This window comes from Callorhinus ursinus, unplaced genomic scaffold (assembly GCF_003265705.2).
Source record: "Callorhinus ursinus isolate GAN/ISIS: 27379988/994484 unplaced genomic scaffold, GSC_fseal_2.0 scaffold3, whole genome shotgun sequence".
NCBI classification, from domain to species: domain Eukaryota; kingdom Metazoa; phylum Chordata; class Mammalia; order Carnivora; family Otariidae; genus Callorhinus; species Callorhinus ursinus.
The window spans coordinates 59,068,453-59,084,389 of NW_027397065.1; the positions used below are offsets into that span (position 1 = coordinate 59,068,453).

The 15,937-nt window shown below is 37.2% G+C and overlaps 1 protein-coding gene and 1 non-coding gene across 3 annotated transcripts in view; one reads left to right on the plus strand and one right to left on the minus strand.

Annotated features, from left to right (window-relative positions):
- The window catches only part of CUNH5orf34 (chromosome unknown C5orf34 homolog), a 37,325-nt gene extending 22,558 nt beyond the window's left edge, over positions 1-14,767 (plus strand). The window contains exons 7-13 of one of the 2 annotated variants that reach the window (XM_025867312.2): positions 114-205; positions 680-749; positions 1,538-1,708; positions 2,115-2,209; positions 4,298-4,396; positions 9,897-9,937; positions 14,382-14,767. In XM_025867312.2, coding sequence (XP_025723097.1) covers positions 114-205; positions 680-749; positions 1,538-1,708; positions 2,115-2,209; positions 4,298-4,396; positions 9,897-9,937; positions 14,382-14,575 — 762 coding nt within the window. In that variant the 3' untranslated portion in view covers positions 14,576-14,767. The remainder of the gene's footprint in view (positions 1-113; positions 206-679; positions 750-1,537; positions 1,709-2,114; positions 2,210-4,297; positions 4,397-9,896; positions 9,938-14,381) is intronic. The other variant, XM_025867315.2, reaches the window with a different exon arrangement.
- Positions 7,129-7,235, minus strand: LOC112820556 (U6 spliceosomal RNA). The gene has a single exon (XR_003207189.1). It is a non-coding gene; the product is annotated as a U6 spliceosomal RNA (small nuclear RNA).
- Positions 14,768-15,937: the final 1,170 nt, after the last annotated feature.

A 15,937-nucleotide genomic window follows, 5' to 3' on the forward strand; every position in this document is an offset into this window, starting at 1 on the left:
TTAAAATAACTGCTTGCATCGTCACAATATAAATACAAAATTAAAAAAAAAAGAGTTAGCTAATAATGGCCAGGATTTATTATTGAGATATTTCATTTTAAATTAATTTTCAGAGAGAAGAGAAAACTTACTCAGTAAATAACCTTCCTCCGGACAGACCAGGAAGTCTGTTCTCTGTGTGTTCTCTACTTAAACAGGCAACCAGGTAAGTTCTTCACATTCATCTGACCTAAGTGTTATGTGTCTGAGAATCCTGATACATTTTCTGATGGTTAGGGGAAGATTAAAAATTTGTAGTACGGTGGAAATACTTGTCTTTGGTAGAATCTGTCAAGTTTTCTGGCCTCTTCATTTATAAAATAAGGTAATCACATCATTATAAGACAAACCTTGCAGGTTGTGAATCCATCACCTCTTAGAAAGGAGGACCTGAAAAGTCTCTATTTGGAGTCATTTCATTGCTAAAAAATTAGAGGAGTAGCCTTCACTATATAAGATTAACACAAAGGAAAGCAACCCCCCTTCCAGGGCATAAAGGATTTCTGGAAGAAAAGTGTTCTGAACATATTTTAGTGGAAATGAGTTACTTGCCTAACATGTATAGCAGTAAGAATGCGTTGCTAGAATTGGAAAATGCCATTATTTGCAAATGTTTAAGTACTGTTTTTCATGTTCACAGAATTCTTCAACACTGTGCCAAGACAAGGCTTTCTTTAAGCCATAATTATCGTATATGCTGCTGGAAAATGGTATCTTAAAATTATTATTATTATTATTTTGAAGATTTTTATTTTTAAGTAATCTCTATACCCAATTTAGGGCCCGACTCACAATCCTGAGATCAAGAGTCACATGTTCCACTGACTGAGCCAGCCAGGGGCCCCTTAAAATTATTTTAGAAACAAGATTTTTAAAATTATTTTATTGTTTGCATACATACCTCTAAGTTCAATTTACTTTCATCTAAGTCATGTAAGAAATTCTTTGTAACATTAATATTGGTTTATTCAGAAAAATAACCACTTATTAGAAAAACACTGCAAAATACAGCTTTTATGTTATACTTTGTCTATAATTTGTTTTTGTTTCTTTTTTCTTAGTGGAGGGGGAAGGGCAAGGAATTGATTGGATTTGAAGTTTGTGGAAATGTAGTTCTTTTAAACTATGATATTACAGTATTCTACTGTAGTTCCATAACTGTACAAGTAAATTCTTTTAACGTTGACTTAAAGGAAGTGATTCTCAGACTTTGATTTCTGTATCTGTACTAATTTAGTTATAAACCTATACGTTGCTGTAGTTCCTAATGTTTTTCTATGTTTTATGTAAAATTCAGCAGAACAGTGATTTTCCAAAGATATTAGAACTTAATCTGCTTGTAATAGACTAATTTGGGTATCCACTTCTGGAAAAGTCAGAATATATGTAAGGATTCTACAATATTCAACTTCTGAATAAAGTTGCTTCAGAGTTTGTTAATCATTTAAGTAATAATGGATAACTCTCTTTCCTGCTATTTTTATTAACTTGGCTTTAGGTACCTGGGATAAATGATAGCAATATACTGCCTTTGCTTTTGAGAGAATCAGTCATACCCAGCGTGGGAAGATTTCTTGCATATTCTGATGACAAAGTACATGCTGTCTTTTTAGATGGTATTACTCTAACCCTAAATTGGAATTTCAGCTCTTTTATTGAAAAGAGACAGGTGATTATATTTCAGACTGAAATCTATTTTTTATTGTTTTTTTATCTGTGGAAATAGAACAAAGAAAATAAAGTACCACACTATTTCAATTTATTTTTTGAAGTATAAAATCTGTTAAGAAGCTTTAGTGATCTCATTGGATTTCCTAGCAAAAATCAGAAAGGATGACAAAGAATCATTTTTATAAAGGTAACTGATTATATAGAGAAGGACTGGCATAGAGGGGTGGTTAAATAATACCCATAATCCATGTGAAAGATAACTTTTTAAATTAATCAAAATAAAGTTTTAATGATTCATCTACTTATTTTTTAAGTTGATAATTTAAAGAGGCTTTTGTTGCATTTTATGTTTTTTGTTTCAGTTTTGGAATGATAAAACTTACCTTTCCTCTTTGCTTCTTAAGGTAAATCAAGGTCTCAACTTAGGTTGGTGTAAGTTAACTTTTCCCGATGGACAAGATCAGTTAATTCAAATTGAACACCCTGGACCATATGAAAGGTACTGAAAAGCAGTTTTAAAAATTCTTTTCCTTTTTTTTTTTTTAAGATTTTATTTATTTATTTGACAGAGAGAGAGAGCACAAGCAGGGGGAGCGGCAGGCAAAGGGAGAGGGAGAAGCAGGCTCCCTGCTGAGCAGAGAGCCCAACCTGGGGCTTGATCCCAGGACCCTGGGATTGTGACCTGAGCCAAAGGGAGCCACCCAAGTGCCCCTAAAAATTATTTTCATGATAGGAACTTTTACTTTTAGACAGAGGGGAAGCATATAAACATGATTTAAATGTTATATATATTTTTAGTTTTTCCAGGTAGATAATGTACATGATGTCATTTCAACAGGTTTCAGAATTTACAGTAATATAATATTGACATCTAGCATAACTAAATAAATCAAGTCAACTTTATTTTTTATTTTTTTTTTAAAGATTTTATTTATTTATTTGAGAGAGAGAATGAGATAGAGAGAGAGCATGAGAGGGGAAAGGGTCAGAGGGAGAAGCAGACTTCCTGCTGAGCAGGGAGCCCGATGTGGGACTCGATCTCGGGACTCCAGGATCATGACCTGAGCCGAAGGCAGTCGCTTAACCAACTGAGCCACCCAGGCGCCCTCAAGTCAACTTTAATCATTTCCATTTGTATTCAAGTGGTTTGTCAAAACAAATGTTTTAAATATAACTGGCTTGCTGTGGAAATTGGACTCTGGACAGCTGTGTTACCAATTAACTAAATGCCTTAACCAATTTGAGGTAAGGTTTGCACAAATAACTAAACTTAGGTATATTTCTGTAAAGTGGATAAAATTAATTTGCTGATGCTTAAGTTGGAGAAGATTCTTGAAATCAGCTTTTTATGAATATGCTTTTTTGCTTTTGTTTTATGTAATTTGTTATCAGTCAACTTGCAATGTTCTCGACATGTTAGTGATTTTACTTGAGAATATTCACAAAAGAATAGCTTTTTTACCTCATGAATTTATTTTTCTTTTGGGAGTTATTGCATATTGGTCTAAATGCTCCAACATTCATTGCTAGTTTGAATAATTTGCATCAAAAATACAGTGTCTTGAGGCCCCTGGGTGGCTCAATCGGTTAAGCATTTGACTCTTCATTTTGGCTGAGGTCATGATCTCGGGGCTGTGGTATCAAGCCCTGAGTCTGCTTGAGATTCTCTCCCTCTCCTCCTCTCCTTTCCCCTCCCTCTGCTTGCATGTGCATCCGAGCATGCTCTATCTCTCTCTAAAAGAAATAAATAAAGCTTTAAAAAAACTACAGTCTTTGGCAAGCATTACTATTTGTTTCAGCCCATCACTTCAGATCATTCATTTTATTGACCTTGATACTTGTTTTGTATATTCAGTGAGTTATATATAATTACACATTTATGTATGTGTGTGGGGGGGAATTAATGGGTGTGTTCCGGTTTAAATACTCTTTTTTTATTTTTGGTGGGGGCTTTTTGTTTTTTTTATATATATTTTTTTAATTTTTGAAAGCAAATGCTAGCTTAGTCGTAAAGACATTTTCGTTATAAAACATAACGAAACTCATTTTACTTTGTAAAACTAAAAGGATACTTTAGACATTTGAATTTTAATTTTGAGTGAAATCCAAGTATCACTTTGTTCTGATTCTTAAATCTCATCTTTATTTTTTTTTTTAAGATTTTATTTATTTATTTGAGAGACAGAATGAGAGAGAAAGCACATGAGATGGGGGGAGGGTCAGAGGGAGAAGCAGACTCCCTGCTGAGCAGGGAGCCCGATGCGGGACTCGATCCAGGGACTCCAGGATCATGACCTGAGCTGAAGGCAGTCGCCCAACCAACTGAGCCACCCAGGCGCCCCAAATCTCATCTTTATTAATCGTGACTATGAGTAAATCATTTTCTCCTTGCTGAATAATGAGAAAAATTTGCCTTTTCCATTTCCTTTAAAAAAGATTCAAAAAATTGCCCAGTAAATGCCTCGCTTGGGAATTTCTTTATCCTTTTCCCCCAAGTTGTCTTAATGATTTTTCCTTTTTAAAAAATGCTTTTATAAATATTATACAAGTTCATTTTTCGAATATTTCTTTTATGTTTTCAATCTAGCTATGTGATAGCAGTTATATCATGGTGCAGAAGACTGACCCAGACTGGTCAGAGAGAGATGCCCACACATTCTTCATCTTCTGTTATTGAAGAAAATTGGTATTTATATTTCTTTTAAACTTCATCTATGTAGAAGAGACACAAAAATTAAAAATGTCAAATGGCAAACTCTTAAGACTTTTCCTGATAGCTTAAGCTTGAAAATAATTTATATTTAATCAGATATCTAATTTATTACATTTCATCATATTTTATCTGAGGTCAGAAAATTGCATTGAAAACTTCATATCAAAATGGGTGACTTTTAATGTGCTAAATTCATCCTGAAAACTTTATGGAAAAATGTAAAGAGATTTTTAAAATTTTAGTAATATTAAAAGAAATAAAATGTTGACTAACATAATAAACTTTCAGAAAAAGTTGATTTTGAAATCATTTCTATCGTGTTAATTACCTCTCCCAAATTAACTGGAAAATCAACAAATAAAGTATGTTAGTCCTTCCTGTGTGCCTTTCAGTGTGCAGGGGACTGGAACTGGGCTTCAAAGGAATATTTAGGAAAATTAAGACATTTTAGGGAGGGAGCAAGAGCGAGGTAAAAAGCATATTTTGTCCTGTGGAGACAGTGAGAAAACAGTTTTTATGGAGCAGAAGCTATCTGTTAGGCTGTCGTGTGAGTTTCAGTGGATAGAAATGGATCTTGTGATCAGTAGAGGAGCTCAGACTTGATAGAATTACAAGTTCCTAAGTAGAACGAATGGCAGAAAGAAAGGTCATTAGGAAGGTTAGTATCACTGAGAGGATAATCTGAATATACAGGTATCTCCCACTTTTTGAAAGTTTGCATTACACCACTTTGCTTTTACTAAAGACCTACATCAGTGTGTACCCATTTTTCTATGGACATACCACCCTGAACACACCTGATCTTGTCTCATCTCAGAAACTAAGCAGGGTGGGGCCTCGTTAGTACTTGGATGGGAGTATGTACCTGTTTTTGCTAACTGAAAGAAATCCAAAAAGGATTTTCGCTTTTAAGAAAAAAGGCAAAAAGTGAAAATAGCATTCAGTATTTGTTTTGCAATGAGCTCTTATAGAGGCAGTTTGCACCCCAAGCAGGGAGAGTGGTACCTCCAAGCTCCTTCCCAGGAATTATACTCAGCATCTCAGCTTCAAGCTGCCATAACTTTGAACGTGTCTGTGAGCCTCTGTGCTTCATCTCAGTTTATTTCGTGCATCCATTAGCAAGATGAGTCCTCAGGTGTCAAAAAAAAAAGCCTAAGAGAGGTTATTTTTTGCATGTGGGAATGATCAAAAAATTTTCCATAAAAATTAATGGTAATTGTTTTTCAGCTTTTGGATAGTGGAGGAAACCTGTATTGGAAAAGAGGGGGGGCGCCTGGGTGGCTCAATCGGTTAAGCGTCTGCCTTCGGCTCAGGTCATGATCCCAGAGTCCTGGGATTGAGTCCTGCATGGGGCTCCCTGTTCATTGGGGAGTCTGCTTCACCCCTCCCTCTGCTGCTCTCCCTACCTGTGCGCTCTCTCTCTGTGTCAGATAAATAAATAAAATCTTTTTCAAAAAAAAAGGAAAAGAGGTATAACAGGAACAATTTAGGAAGCTTTAAGGTAGTTTTGTAAGGTGTCTTAGCATAGCATGGTGAAAAAAATATAAACATTAAGCCTGATCCTTATCACCTTTTCCTAAGTTACTTAGAGAAAGAGATACAAATCAAATCAGTCAATGTTATTTAATATCTTAGGTCTCCTAAGGATTCAGCTTTCCAGATCTTCCATTCTTCAGCTACAGCCTGTTTGGGAGCAGAAAAGTTGCCCAAGTAGCTGGCAAAAAATGTAGTTGGGATGAAAGGGAAATTGTATATGACTATAGGATTGGTCACTTCATCATCGCTCTGCTAACAAGGTTTTTAAGATGCTGGCCTTTTCATATGAAGGCTTTGAAGAGGATAACTGTCAAGACATACTACAAAGTGAGGGCGTGAGGGAAGTGCATATTGGTGATAGTAGCTCTGGGGGGAAGCAACAAGGAGCAGCAGAAAGACAAAGGAACTGAGGAAGAGTAAGGAGAGGAGAGGCAGTCCCTGACAATAGCTCCATTTCCTTTGCAAAGCCGAAGACCTCTCCACTGTAATTTGTTTTTTTTGTTTTTTTTTTTGTAATTTGTTTTCTTGTCAGAGAAGGAGGGTTGAAGGAAGAGAAGTGATTGCACAATGAAGAGCTACCTGAATTTATTTCAGTATTTTTTTTCCAACTCACCTTCTATTATTAATTTACTGATTCAACTTCTTTTTTTCCCTCTTTTTTTTTTGAGCTTTCTTTTTTATTGTTATGTTAATCACCATATATTACATCATTAGTTTTTGATGCAGTGTTCCATGATTCATTGTTTGTTCATAACACCCAGTGCTCCATGCAGAACGTGCCCTCCTCAATACCCATCACCAGGCTAACCCATCCCCCTACCCCTCTCCCCTCTAGAACCCTCAGTTTGTTTTTCAGAGTCCATCATCTCTCATGGTTCATCTCCCCCTCTGACATACTCCCCTTTTCTTCCTCTCCTGTTATCTTCTTCTTTTTCTTTTTTCTTAAAATATGTTGCGTTATTTGTTTCAGAAGTACAGATCTGTGATTCAACAGTCTTGCACAATTCACAGCGCTCACCGTAGCACATACCCTCCCCAATGTCTATCACCCAACCACCCCATCCCTCCCACCCCCAACCACTCCAGTAACACTCAGTTTGTTTCCTGAGATTAAGAATTCCTCATATCAGTGAGGTCATGTGATACATGTCTTTCTCTGATTGACTTATAAAAATATGGAACGCTTCACGAATTTGCGTGTCATCCTTGCGCAGGGGCCATGCTAATCTTCTCTGTATCGTTCCAATTTTAGTATATGTGCTGCCGAAGCGAGCACTCAACTTCTTTTTTTTTTTTTTAATTTATTTGACAGAGAGAGAGAGAGAGCACAAGCAGGGGGGGAGCGGCAGAGGGAGAGGGAGAAGCAGACTCCCGGCTTAGCAGGGAACCCAATGCGGGGCTCAGTCCCAGGACCCTGGGATCATGACCTGAGCCGAAGGCAGTTGCTTAACTGACTGAGCCACCCAGGAGCCCCTGATTCAACTTCTTAATAGGGATGCTAGTCAAAACATAGAACAGCAGATCGTTCACAAGAGGTTGGTTCATCATATGAGCAACAGCATAAAGGTAGTTTGTATTGTTTGCTTATGGCCAGAAAAATATGTCATATGTGGGGGAAAAAAAGGTGTTTTGCAATGATGAAGAATCAGCAGGCTTTGGAGTAAGTCATAGCCAAGTCTTTACCACAGGTGCTTAAAATGTTGAAAGATCTCTTTCATTCTCCATCCAGAGGCTAGAGTACAGGAAAGAGTGCCAGTTGACAAGGGCTGTAGTAAAGCCAGTAAAGCAGACAAGTTCTATACCCCTTTGTGAACTGTGAAGACTCTTCTAGTGACTTGAATAGAGAGATCTTTTAGATATTAAAGTCCTCGTTAATTTTGCAGAGAGCTAGTTGAGTTACAGTGTTTTCTAGTTGTGTCCACTGCTCATATTTCATTCTAGCTTAATGAGGAAAAAGAACACACGCATAAGAGATTCTGCTGAAGTTGTGTAAATTTAGCCCTCTGCCCCTTACCAGTTGCCCCAATATCTGTTTCTGTGGAACATGGTAAGAGCTAATGTTCATCATGTTAACCCTTCCAATCAAGGAGAAGAGAATGTTTAGTACACTGTGTTTAAGAAAACAATAGTCTATTCTAGAAGAAATTTAATAGAAAATACTTATTATTTGGGGGTACCTGGGTGGCTCAGTCAGTTAAGCATCCAACTCTTGATTTTGGCTCAGGTCATGATCTCAGGGTTGTGAGATTGAGCCCCGTGTGGGACTCCATGTTAGGCATGGAGCCTGTTTAAGATTATTTCTCTCCCTCTGCCCCCCCACCCTCTCCTTCTCTAAAGGAAGAGAGGAAGGGAGGGGGGGAGGAAGGAAGGAAGGAAGCAAGGAAGGAAGGAAGGGAAGAAGGAAGGGAGGGAGGGAGGAAGGAAGGAAAAGGGAAGGAGGGAAGGAAATAGAAGGGAAGGAAGGACTTACTATGTTTTGACACCTAATTCAACTGTGTAAAAACTTGGCTCTCCAAAACTGTTTCCTAAGAGTTCCATATAAATGAGGTCTTATTATACGTGCAAAGTACAGAAGAAAAAGAAAACATCCTTTCTCCTGAAAAAGACAATCTAGGTGTGAAGATCAGAAAATTAAAAGAGTTTAAGAGACGGTATTGCAAATAAGTATATGATTAGTTGACATAAGGCTATAGAAATTCAAGGAAGGAGAGAGCACTCTTTTCATAGAAGTGATAGGGTTTTACTAGCTTTTTATTTTTTTAAAGATTTTATTTATTTATTTGAGAGAGAGAGAGAGAAGGAGAGAGTGTGTGCATGCACTCACATGCAAGAATGGGGGGAGGGCCAGAGGAGGAGGTAGAGGGACAAACCAACTCCCTACAGAGCACGGAGCCTGATGCGGGGCTCCATCCCACAACTCTGAGATCATGACCTGAGCCGAAATCAAGAGTCAGCTGCTTAACTGACTGAGCCACCCAGCACCCCTAATCTTAGTAGGTTTTTAAAGCTTGACTAAAGTCTGAGGAGGAAAGCAGAGGGTATGCCAGGTTAGTATTAAGAAGTTGTAGCAGGCAGGGCCTGTGGGTAGACAGGGTCCTAAAGGAATGGTCCCTGGCACTCCAGCAACATATGGTGGAGGGAGAGAAGAGTATGAAGGCCCAAACAAAAAGCTCTGATTTTATTTTTTTTATTTTATTTTTTCATTACAGTTTGTTTTTGTCTTTTCTTGGTTAGATACCAGTCCTTTAAATTCTTGCATTTTAGTGAGAAAGCTACCTCTTTATGGATGTTCACAGTTTATTGACCTAATATTTGCAAGTGGTCTGTTTGGGCAGGTAAAATTAGGTAATACAGTGTTTCAAATGGGAATTTTTTTCCCTTTTTATTTCCTTTCTTTATTAACTGTATAATGTCCCTCAAGTTATGGCAGTGTACCTTATGCCACTGAATTTCCAAAGTGTACCTTTTTTTTTTAGCTGTGCTTCAAATAAATAGAAAAAAATAGTTATTTAAAAAAAGAGAGAGTTATAGCAAGAATGCTCATTACATTCAAACATCAATACCTGATTCAAAAGTCCTTGAGGTGGGGACTTTTATTCATTTTCCTTATTCATTCAAAGCACTCAAGTATCGGTTGAGTCAAGTTGATGTGTTGCTAAATAAAGCCAATATAGAGAGAATTCTTTTTTTTTTAAGATTTTATTTTTAAGTAATTACACCCAACATGGGGCTTGAACTTAACAACCCCAAGATCAGGAGTCACACGCTGCCCTGACTGAGCCAGCCAGGCACCCCTATAAAGAGAATTCTTAACTTCTGGGCTCTTCTACCTACAGTTCTAAATTTTATGAAAAAAAATCAAGTATGCCTATTTGAAATATTGTAGCTATAAAAGACTCAGACAACTACCATGAACTTACTTTTTCTTTTTGCACAGGTCTGTGGCCTCTGAACTTGAAAAGATAAAGAAGTTTAACTGTATCCTTTAAACTGAATTTATTGTCCTGCATAATTACCCCTTTCCATTCTAGGCTTACTTCATAACTCTGTACTTTATATTAATCCATACTTATATATTCTGAAGCTTTATTGAATAACATTAAGATATATCTTGTCTATAGAAGGTACATCATGTCAATATTATACTTTTGAGTGGGTTTAAAGAGGGCAAAAGACAGTGAACTAGGGATAGGTCTCCTACGGAGACTTATTCACTTATATAATTATATTCTAAATTATGACAGACCTATGTCTTTTTCTTTCTTTTTTTTTAGGATATTTATTATGAATTATTTTTAATTTCAGCTTTATTGAGGTATAATTGACAAAAATTGTAAGATATTTAAAGATATTAACAAAATTGTAAGATATTTAAAGTGTACATCATGGTGATTTCACACACATATATATTTTGAAAGGATTACCCTGTCTTGTTAATTAACACCTACATCACCTCACATATCTGTCCCTTCCTCCCCGCTCTTTTTTTGGTAAGAACATCTGAGTTTCATCCTCCCAGCAAACCTCAACCATACAACACAATGTTATCTACTGTAGTCACCGTGTTATATATTAGATCCTTAGACCTTATATTTTTCAAAGCTGAAAGTTTATATCCTTTAACCAGTCTGTATTTATCCACCTTCCAGCCCCTAGAAACCATCATTTTTACACTGTTTCGGTCAGTTTGACTTTTGAAAAAAGTTCCATTCCACACATAAGTGACACTGTACAGTATTTGTCATTCTCTGTCTGGCTTATTTCACTTTAGCATAATGCCCTCAGGATCCCATCTGTGTTGTTGTAAATGGCAGGATTTCCTTATTTCTCATGGTTGAATAGTATTCCATTGTGTACATATACCATATCTTTATCCATCCATTTGTTGATGGACACTTCGGTTGTTTCCATATCTTGGCTATTGTGAATAATGCTGCAGTGAACATGGGAGTGCAGATCTCTTTGGGATCCTGATGTCATTTCTTTTGGATACATATCCATAATTGGGATTGCTGGATGGTATGGTAATTCTTTTTTTTAATTTTTTGAGGAGCTTCCATACTGTTTTCCTTAGTGGCTAACCAATTTACACTTACACCAAGGTACACAGGGTTTTCTTTTCTCCACATCCTCACCAACGCTTATTAACTATTATCTTTTGGATGATAGCCATTCTATCATGAGGTATCAGTGATACCTCATTGTGGTTTTGATTTGCATTTCCATAATGATTAGTGATATTGAGCACCCTTCCATATACCTGTTGACCATTTGTAGGTCTTTGGAAAAATGTCTATTTAGTTCCTCTGCCCATTTTTTAATCAGTTTTTTTGCTATTTGTATGAGCTCTTTATGTATTTTGGACATTAACCTCTTACCAGATATATATTTCAAATATGTTCTCTGATTCCATAAGTTGTCTTTTCATTTTGTTGATGGTATCCTTTCCTGTGCAGAAGCTTTTTAGTTTGATGTGGTTCCATTTGTTTATTTTTGCTCTTGGTGCCTTTGCTTTAGGTATCAGAACCAAAAAATAACTGCCAAGACTGATGTCAAAGAGCTTACCCCCTGTTTTCCTCTAGGGGTTTTACAGTTTCAGGTCATATGTTCAAGTCCTCAGTCCATTTTGAGTTGATTTTTGTGTATGGTGTAAGATAGGGATCCAGTTTTCCCAACACCATTTATTGAAAAGCCCATCTTTTCACCATTGTATATTCTTGACTCCTTTGTTGTAAATTAATTGGCCATGTATGCATGGGTTCCTTTTTTTTTTTTCTTTTAAGATTTTATTTGAGAGACAGAGAAAGCACACACATGTGGTCTAGGGGAGGAGCAGAGGGAGAGGGACAAGTAGACTCTGTGCTGAGCACAGAGCCCAATGTGGGGCTCGATCTCATGACCCAAAGATCATGACCTGAGCCAATATCAAGAGTCAGATGCTCAACTGACTGAGCCACCCGTGTGCTGCCCTGCATGGGTTTATTTCTAGGCTCTCTATTCTGTTCCATTGATCTATGTGTCTATTTTTATGCCCATGCCATACTTTTGGGATTACTATAACTTTGTGATATAGTTTGAAATCAGGAAGCATTATGCCTCCAGCTTTGTTTTTCTTAAGATTGTTCTGGCTATTTGGGTTTTTTTGTGGTTCCACAGAAATTTTAGGATTGTTTGTTCTATTTCTTTGTAAAATGCTGTTGAAATTTGATAGAGATTCCATTGAATTTATAGATTGCTTTGGGTGGCATGGACATTTTTACAATATTAATTCTTCCAATTCATGAGTACAAAATATCTTTCCATTTATTTATGTCTTCTTCAGTTTCCATCATAAATGTCTGTCAGTATACAGATCTTTCACCTCCTTTCTTAAATGTATTCCTAGGAATTTTATTCTTTTTGGTATAATTATAAATGGGATTGTTTTCTTAATTTCTGATAGTTTGTTATTAGTGAATAGAAATATAATTGATTTTTGTATATTGATTTTATATCCTGAAACTCTACTGAATTTCTTTTTTTTGTAAGAGAGAGGAGGGGGAGGGACAGAGAGAGAATTTTATTTATTTTTAAAGATTTTATTTGAGAGAGAGAGAGCATGAGAGAGCACAAGCAGTGGAGAGGGAGAAGCAGGCTGCCCATTGAGCAGGGAGCCCGATGCAGGACTTGATCCCAGGACCCCGAAATCATGACCTGAGCGGAAGGCAGATGCTTAATGAACTGAGCCAACTGGTCCTGGGCTCTTTATTTGTTGGGAAGTTTTGGATTACTGATTCAATTTCCTTATTAGTGATCTGTCTATTCAGATTTTCTATTTTAAGATTCAGTCTTGGTAGGTTGTATGTTTCTAGGAATTTTTTTTAAAGATTTTTTTGATTTTTTATGAGAGAGAGAGAGAATACAAGCAGGGGGAGCGGCAGGCAGAGGGAGAGGGAGAAGCAGGCTCCCTGCTGAGCAGGGAACCGGACACGGCGCTCGATCCCAGGACCCTGGAATCATGACCTGGGCCGCTTAACCAACTGAGCCACCCAGGTGCCCCAGTTTCGAGGAATTACCTGTTTCTTCTAGGTTGTCCAATTATAATTTGACTCATTTTTCTTATGAAATCTTTTGTTCTGTACATTCCTACCCCATTCATCTAATTTCTTTTATCATGTGATTTTTTAAAAGATTTTATTAATTTATTTGAGAGAGAGGGAATGAAAGAGCATGATGGGGGGATGGTCAGAGGGAGAAGCGGACTCCCTGCTGAGCAGGGAGCCCGATGCGGGACTCGATCACGGGACTCCAGGATCATGACCTGAGCTGAAGGCAGTCGCCTAACCAACTGAGCTACCCAGGCACCCTTATCATGTGATTTTTCTGTAGTCCTATTCAAATAATAAAGTAGCCCTGCATCAGAGGACAGGTTTCTTTCCACTCCATATCATTCATTCATTCATTCATTTATGCAGGTGAGGGGCAGAGGGAGAGAGAGAATTTTTTTTTTTTAATTTTATTTGACAGAGAGATAGCGAGAGCAGGAATACAAGCAGGAGGAGTTGGAGAGGGAGAAGCAGGCTTCCTGCGAAGCAGGGAGCCCAATGCAGGAACCTGGGACCATACCTGAGCGGAAGGCAGACACTTAACAACTGAGCCACCCAGGCGCCCCGAGAGAGAATCTTAAGAAGGCTCCATGCCCACTAGGAGTGCCTGGGTGGGTGTCTCAGTCATTTAAGCATCCGACTCTTGATTTTGGCTCAGGTCATGATCTCAGGGTTGTGAGATCAAGCCCTGCATCAGGCTCTGTGCTGGGTGCGGAGCCTGCTTAAGATTCTCTTTCTCCCTCTGCCACTCTCCTGGATCCCTCTCTTAAAAAAAATTTAAAAATACACTGCACAGATTATTTATATTCCTATCACTCCTACTTTTGTTCTTTTATTTCCACATCACTTTTCACTTCAAGAAATGTTGAGATTTTAATTCTTTTATCTCCTCCCTATCACCAAACTTTCATCCAAATACACATAGGTACTCTTTCTTCCTTTTTTGGTTCTTTTTTTTTTTTTTAAGATTTTATTTAACAGAGACACAGCAAGAGAGGGAACACAACCGGGGGAGTGGGAGAGGGAGAAGCAGGCTTCCCGCAGAGCAGGGAGCCCAATGTGGGGCTCGATCCCAGGACCTTGGGATCATGACCTGAGCTGAAGGCAGACACTTAACGACTGAGCCACCCAGGCGCCCCTCCTCTCTTATATCTTAACTAGTTTCTTCATCTGTAAGGGGTAGACCTGATAAGTTCTGAAGTACCAAATCTATTATTAATCCAAGGGATCTACCTCATAGAGAAATAATATTTTAATATGAAGACTAGGCTTTCTGAAATTAAATGAACTTGTATAATGAAAAATGCGGGGAAAAACTCCTTAACTAAGCAACTTAGTGTTATTGGAGAATAGTGGTATCCTAAACCAGATTTCTAACAAAAAAAACAAACAGTCATCTGATCATTATGAACCAAAATCTCCAGAAACCTTGCTGGAAGAAGTTAATGAAAAGAGAGTATCAGTGGCATTGAAAAAAACCTCTGAAATCCTTCAGGATATTGACTGTCTTCTATCAAGTTCTAAAAAGTGAAAAATGGAATTATTATAAACCTTAAAGATGTTGGTTCAAGTGACTAGTATAAAATTACTAGTAAGCCAAGAAATTATATATATTACTTCTGTGCAATGACATTTAATTTTGGAGGTTACCTAACTTGTAAATTTTAAACTATATGTTTATAATGTATTTTATTAATAAAGAACTGTTTAGGATTTTGAACAATTTATTTCAGATTTATGAGAAAAACAAAATTATAGTTGCTGTTTTATCTTGTGGAGCATTCACTATTAATCCTCAAGTTTTTTTTTTCCTTTTTAAATATGCAGAATTGTGTGCATTTGGTCATTTGCTATTTGGTCTCTCCAAATATTTTTCAACAGAACTACCAAAAGAGAATTAGATCTTTATATATGAAATATTGCTTCAAGCTAAGAATCGAGCACTTCAGCAAAGACCAAATTTTATCTGAATTGTCTGATTATTTTCATTTCTTTTGAACATCGGAAAAAAACTTATGCTACACAACTGTGTGAAACTAAAATAGCTCATCAAAAGTGCTATTTACTACAACCTAGTGCTGTTTATTGGGAAAGCACAAAACCACACATCTAAAGAGACTTCAAGATTAGACCACTATAGCAGAAATGTTCTAATTAACTTCTGATTTCTAGAAAAGACCAGCTTCTTGACATAAAAGAAACAACAGAGGAAACAAGGAGAAAAAGAACAAAGCAAGCAGAGCATAGATTAGGAGTGATAATGTCAATGATTTGAATGGTCACAATATTCTCTTATTAGCTCTTCTCACCCTGGGCTCCTTGCTACCTTCAGGTTTCAGCACAAATTACCACTTATGCAGAAGGGCCTCACCCACTTAGTCTCTATTACATCACCCTGTTTATTTCCTTTACAGCTCATACTACAGCCATCCAACTTTTGTTTCTTTATGGCCTAGATCCTCCACTAGAACTTGAGCTCCATAAAGTCATTTTGTAGCCTGTTACCAAGCATTGTGCTTGGCACAAAGAGCATTCAGTATGTGTTGTATAAATGAATCAGTGCCTTTGGGCTGTAGGGTGATTACAGAGAAAAGAATTGTAACAATTTCGTTGTTTTGGTTGCAGGCAGCCATCCATGTTGTCCAGCTCTAGAAAGCCTAGAGTGTAAGACAGGTACAGTGCTGCCATAAGGGCAATGCGAAATTGTTACTGCAGACAAAACTGTCCTTAACATGACTAAAAGCACCCCATTTTGTGGGTAATGTGTTCTTTTTAATTAGCTTTTAAATTATGTGGGTTAAAATGTGTATCATTTTCCCCCTCAGTTTTTTCCATTGGCTAAGAACCAAGACAAGCAGTGAAAAGTTCTAGCATTAAGAAACTGAGCCACGCT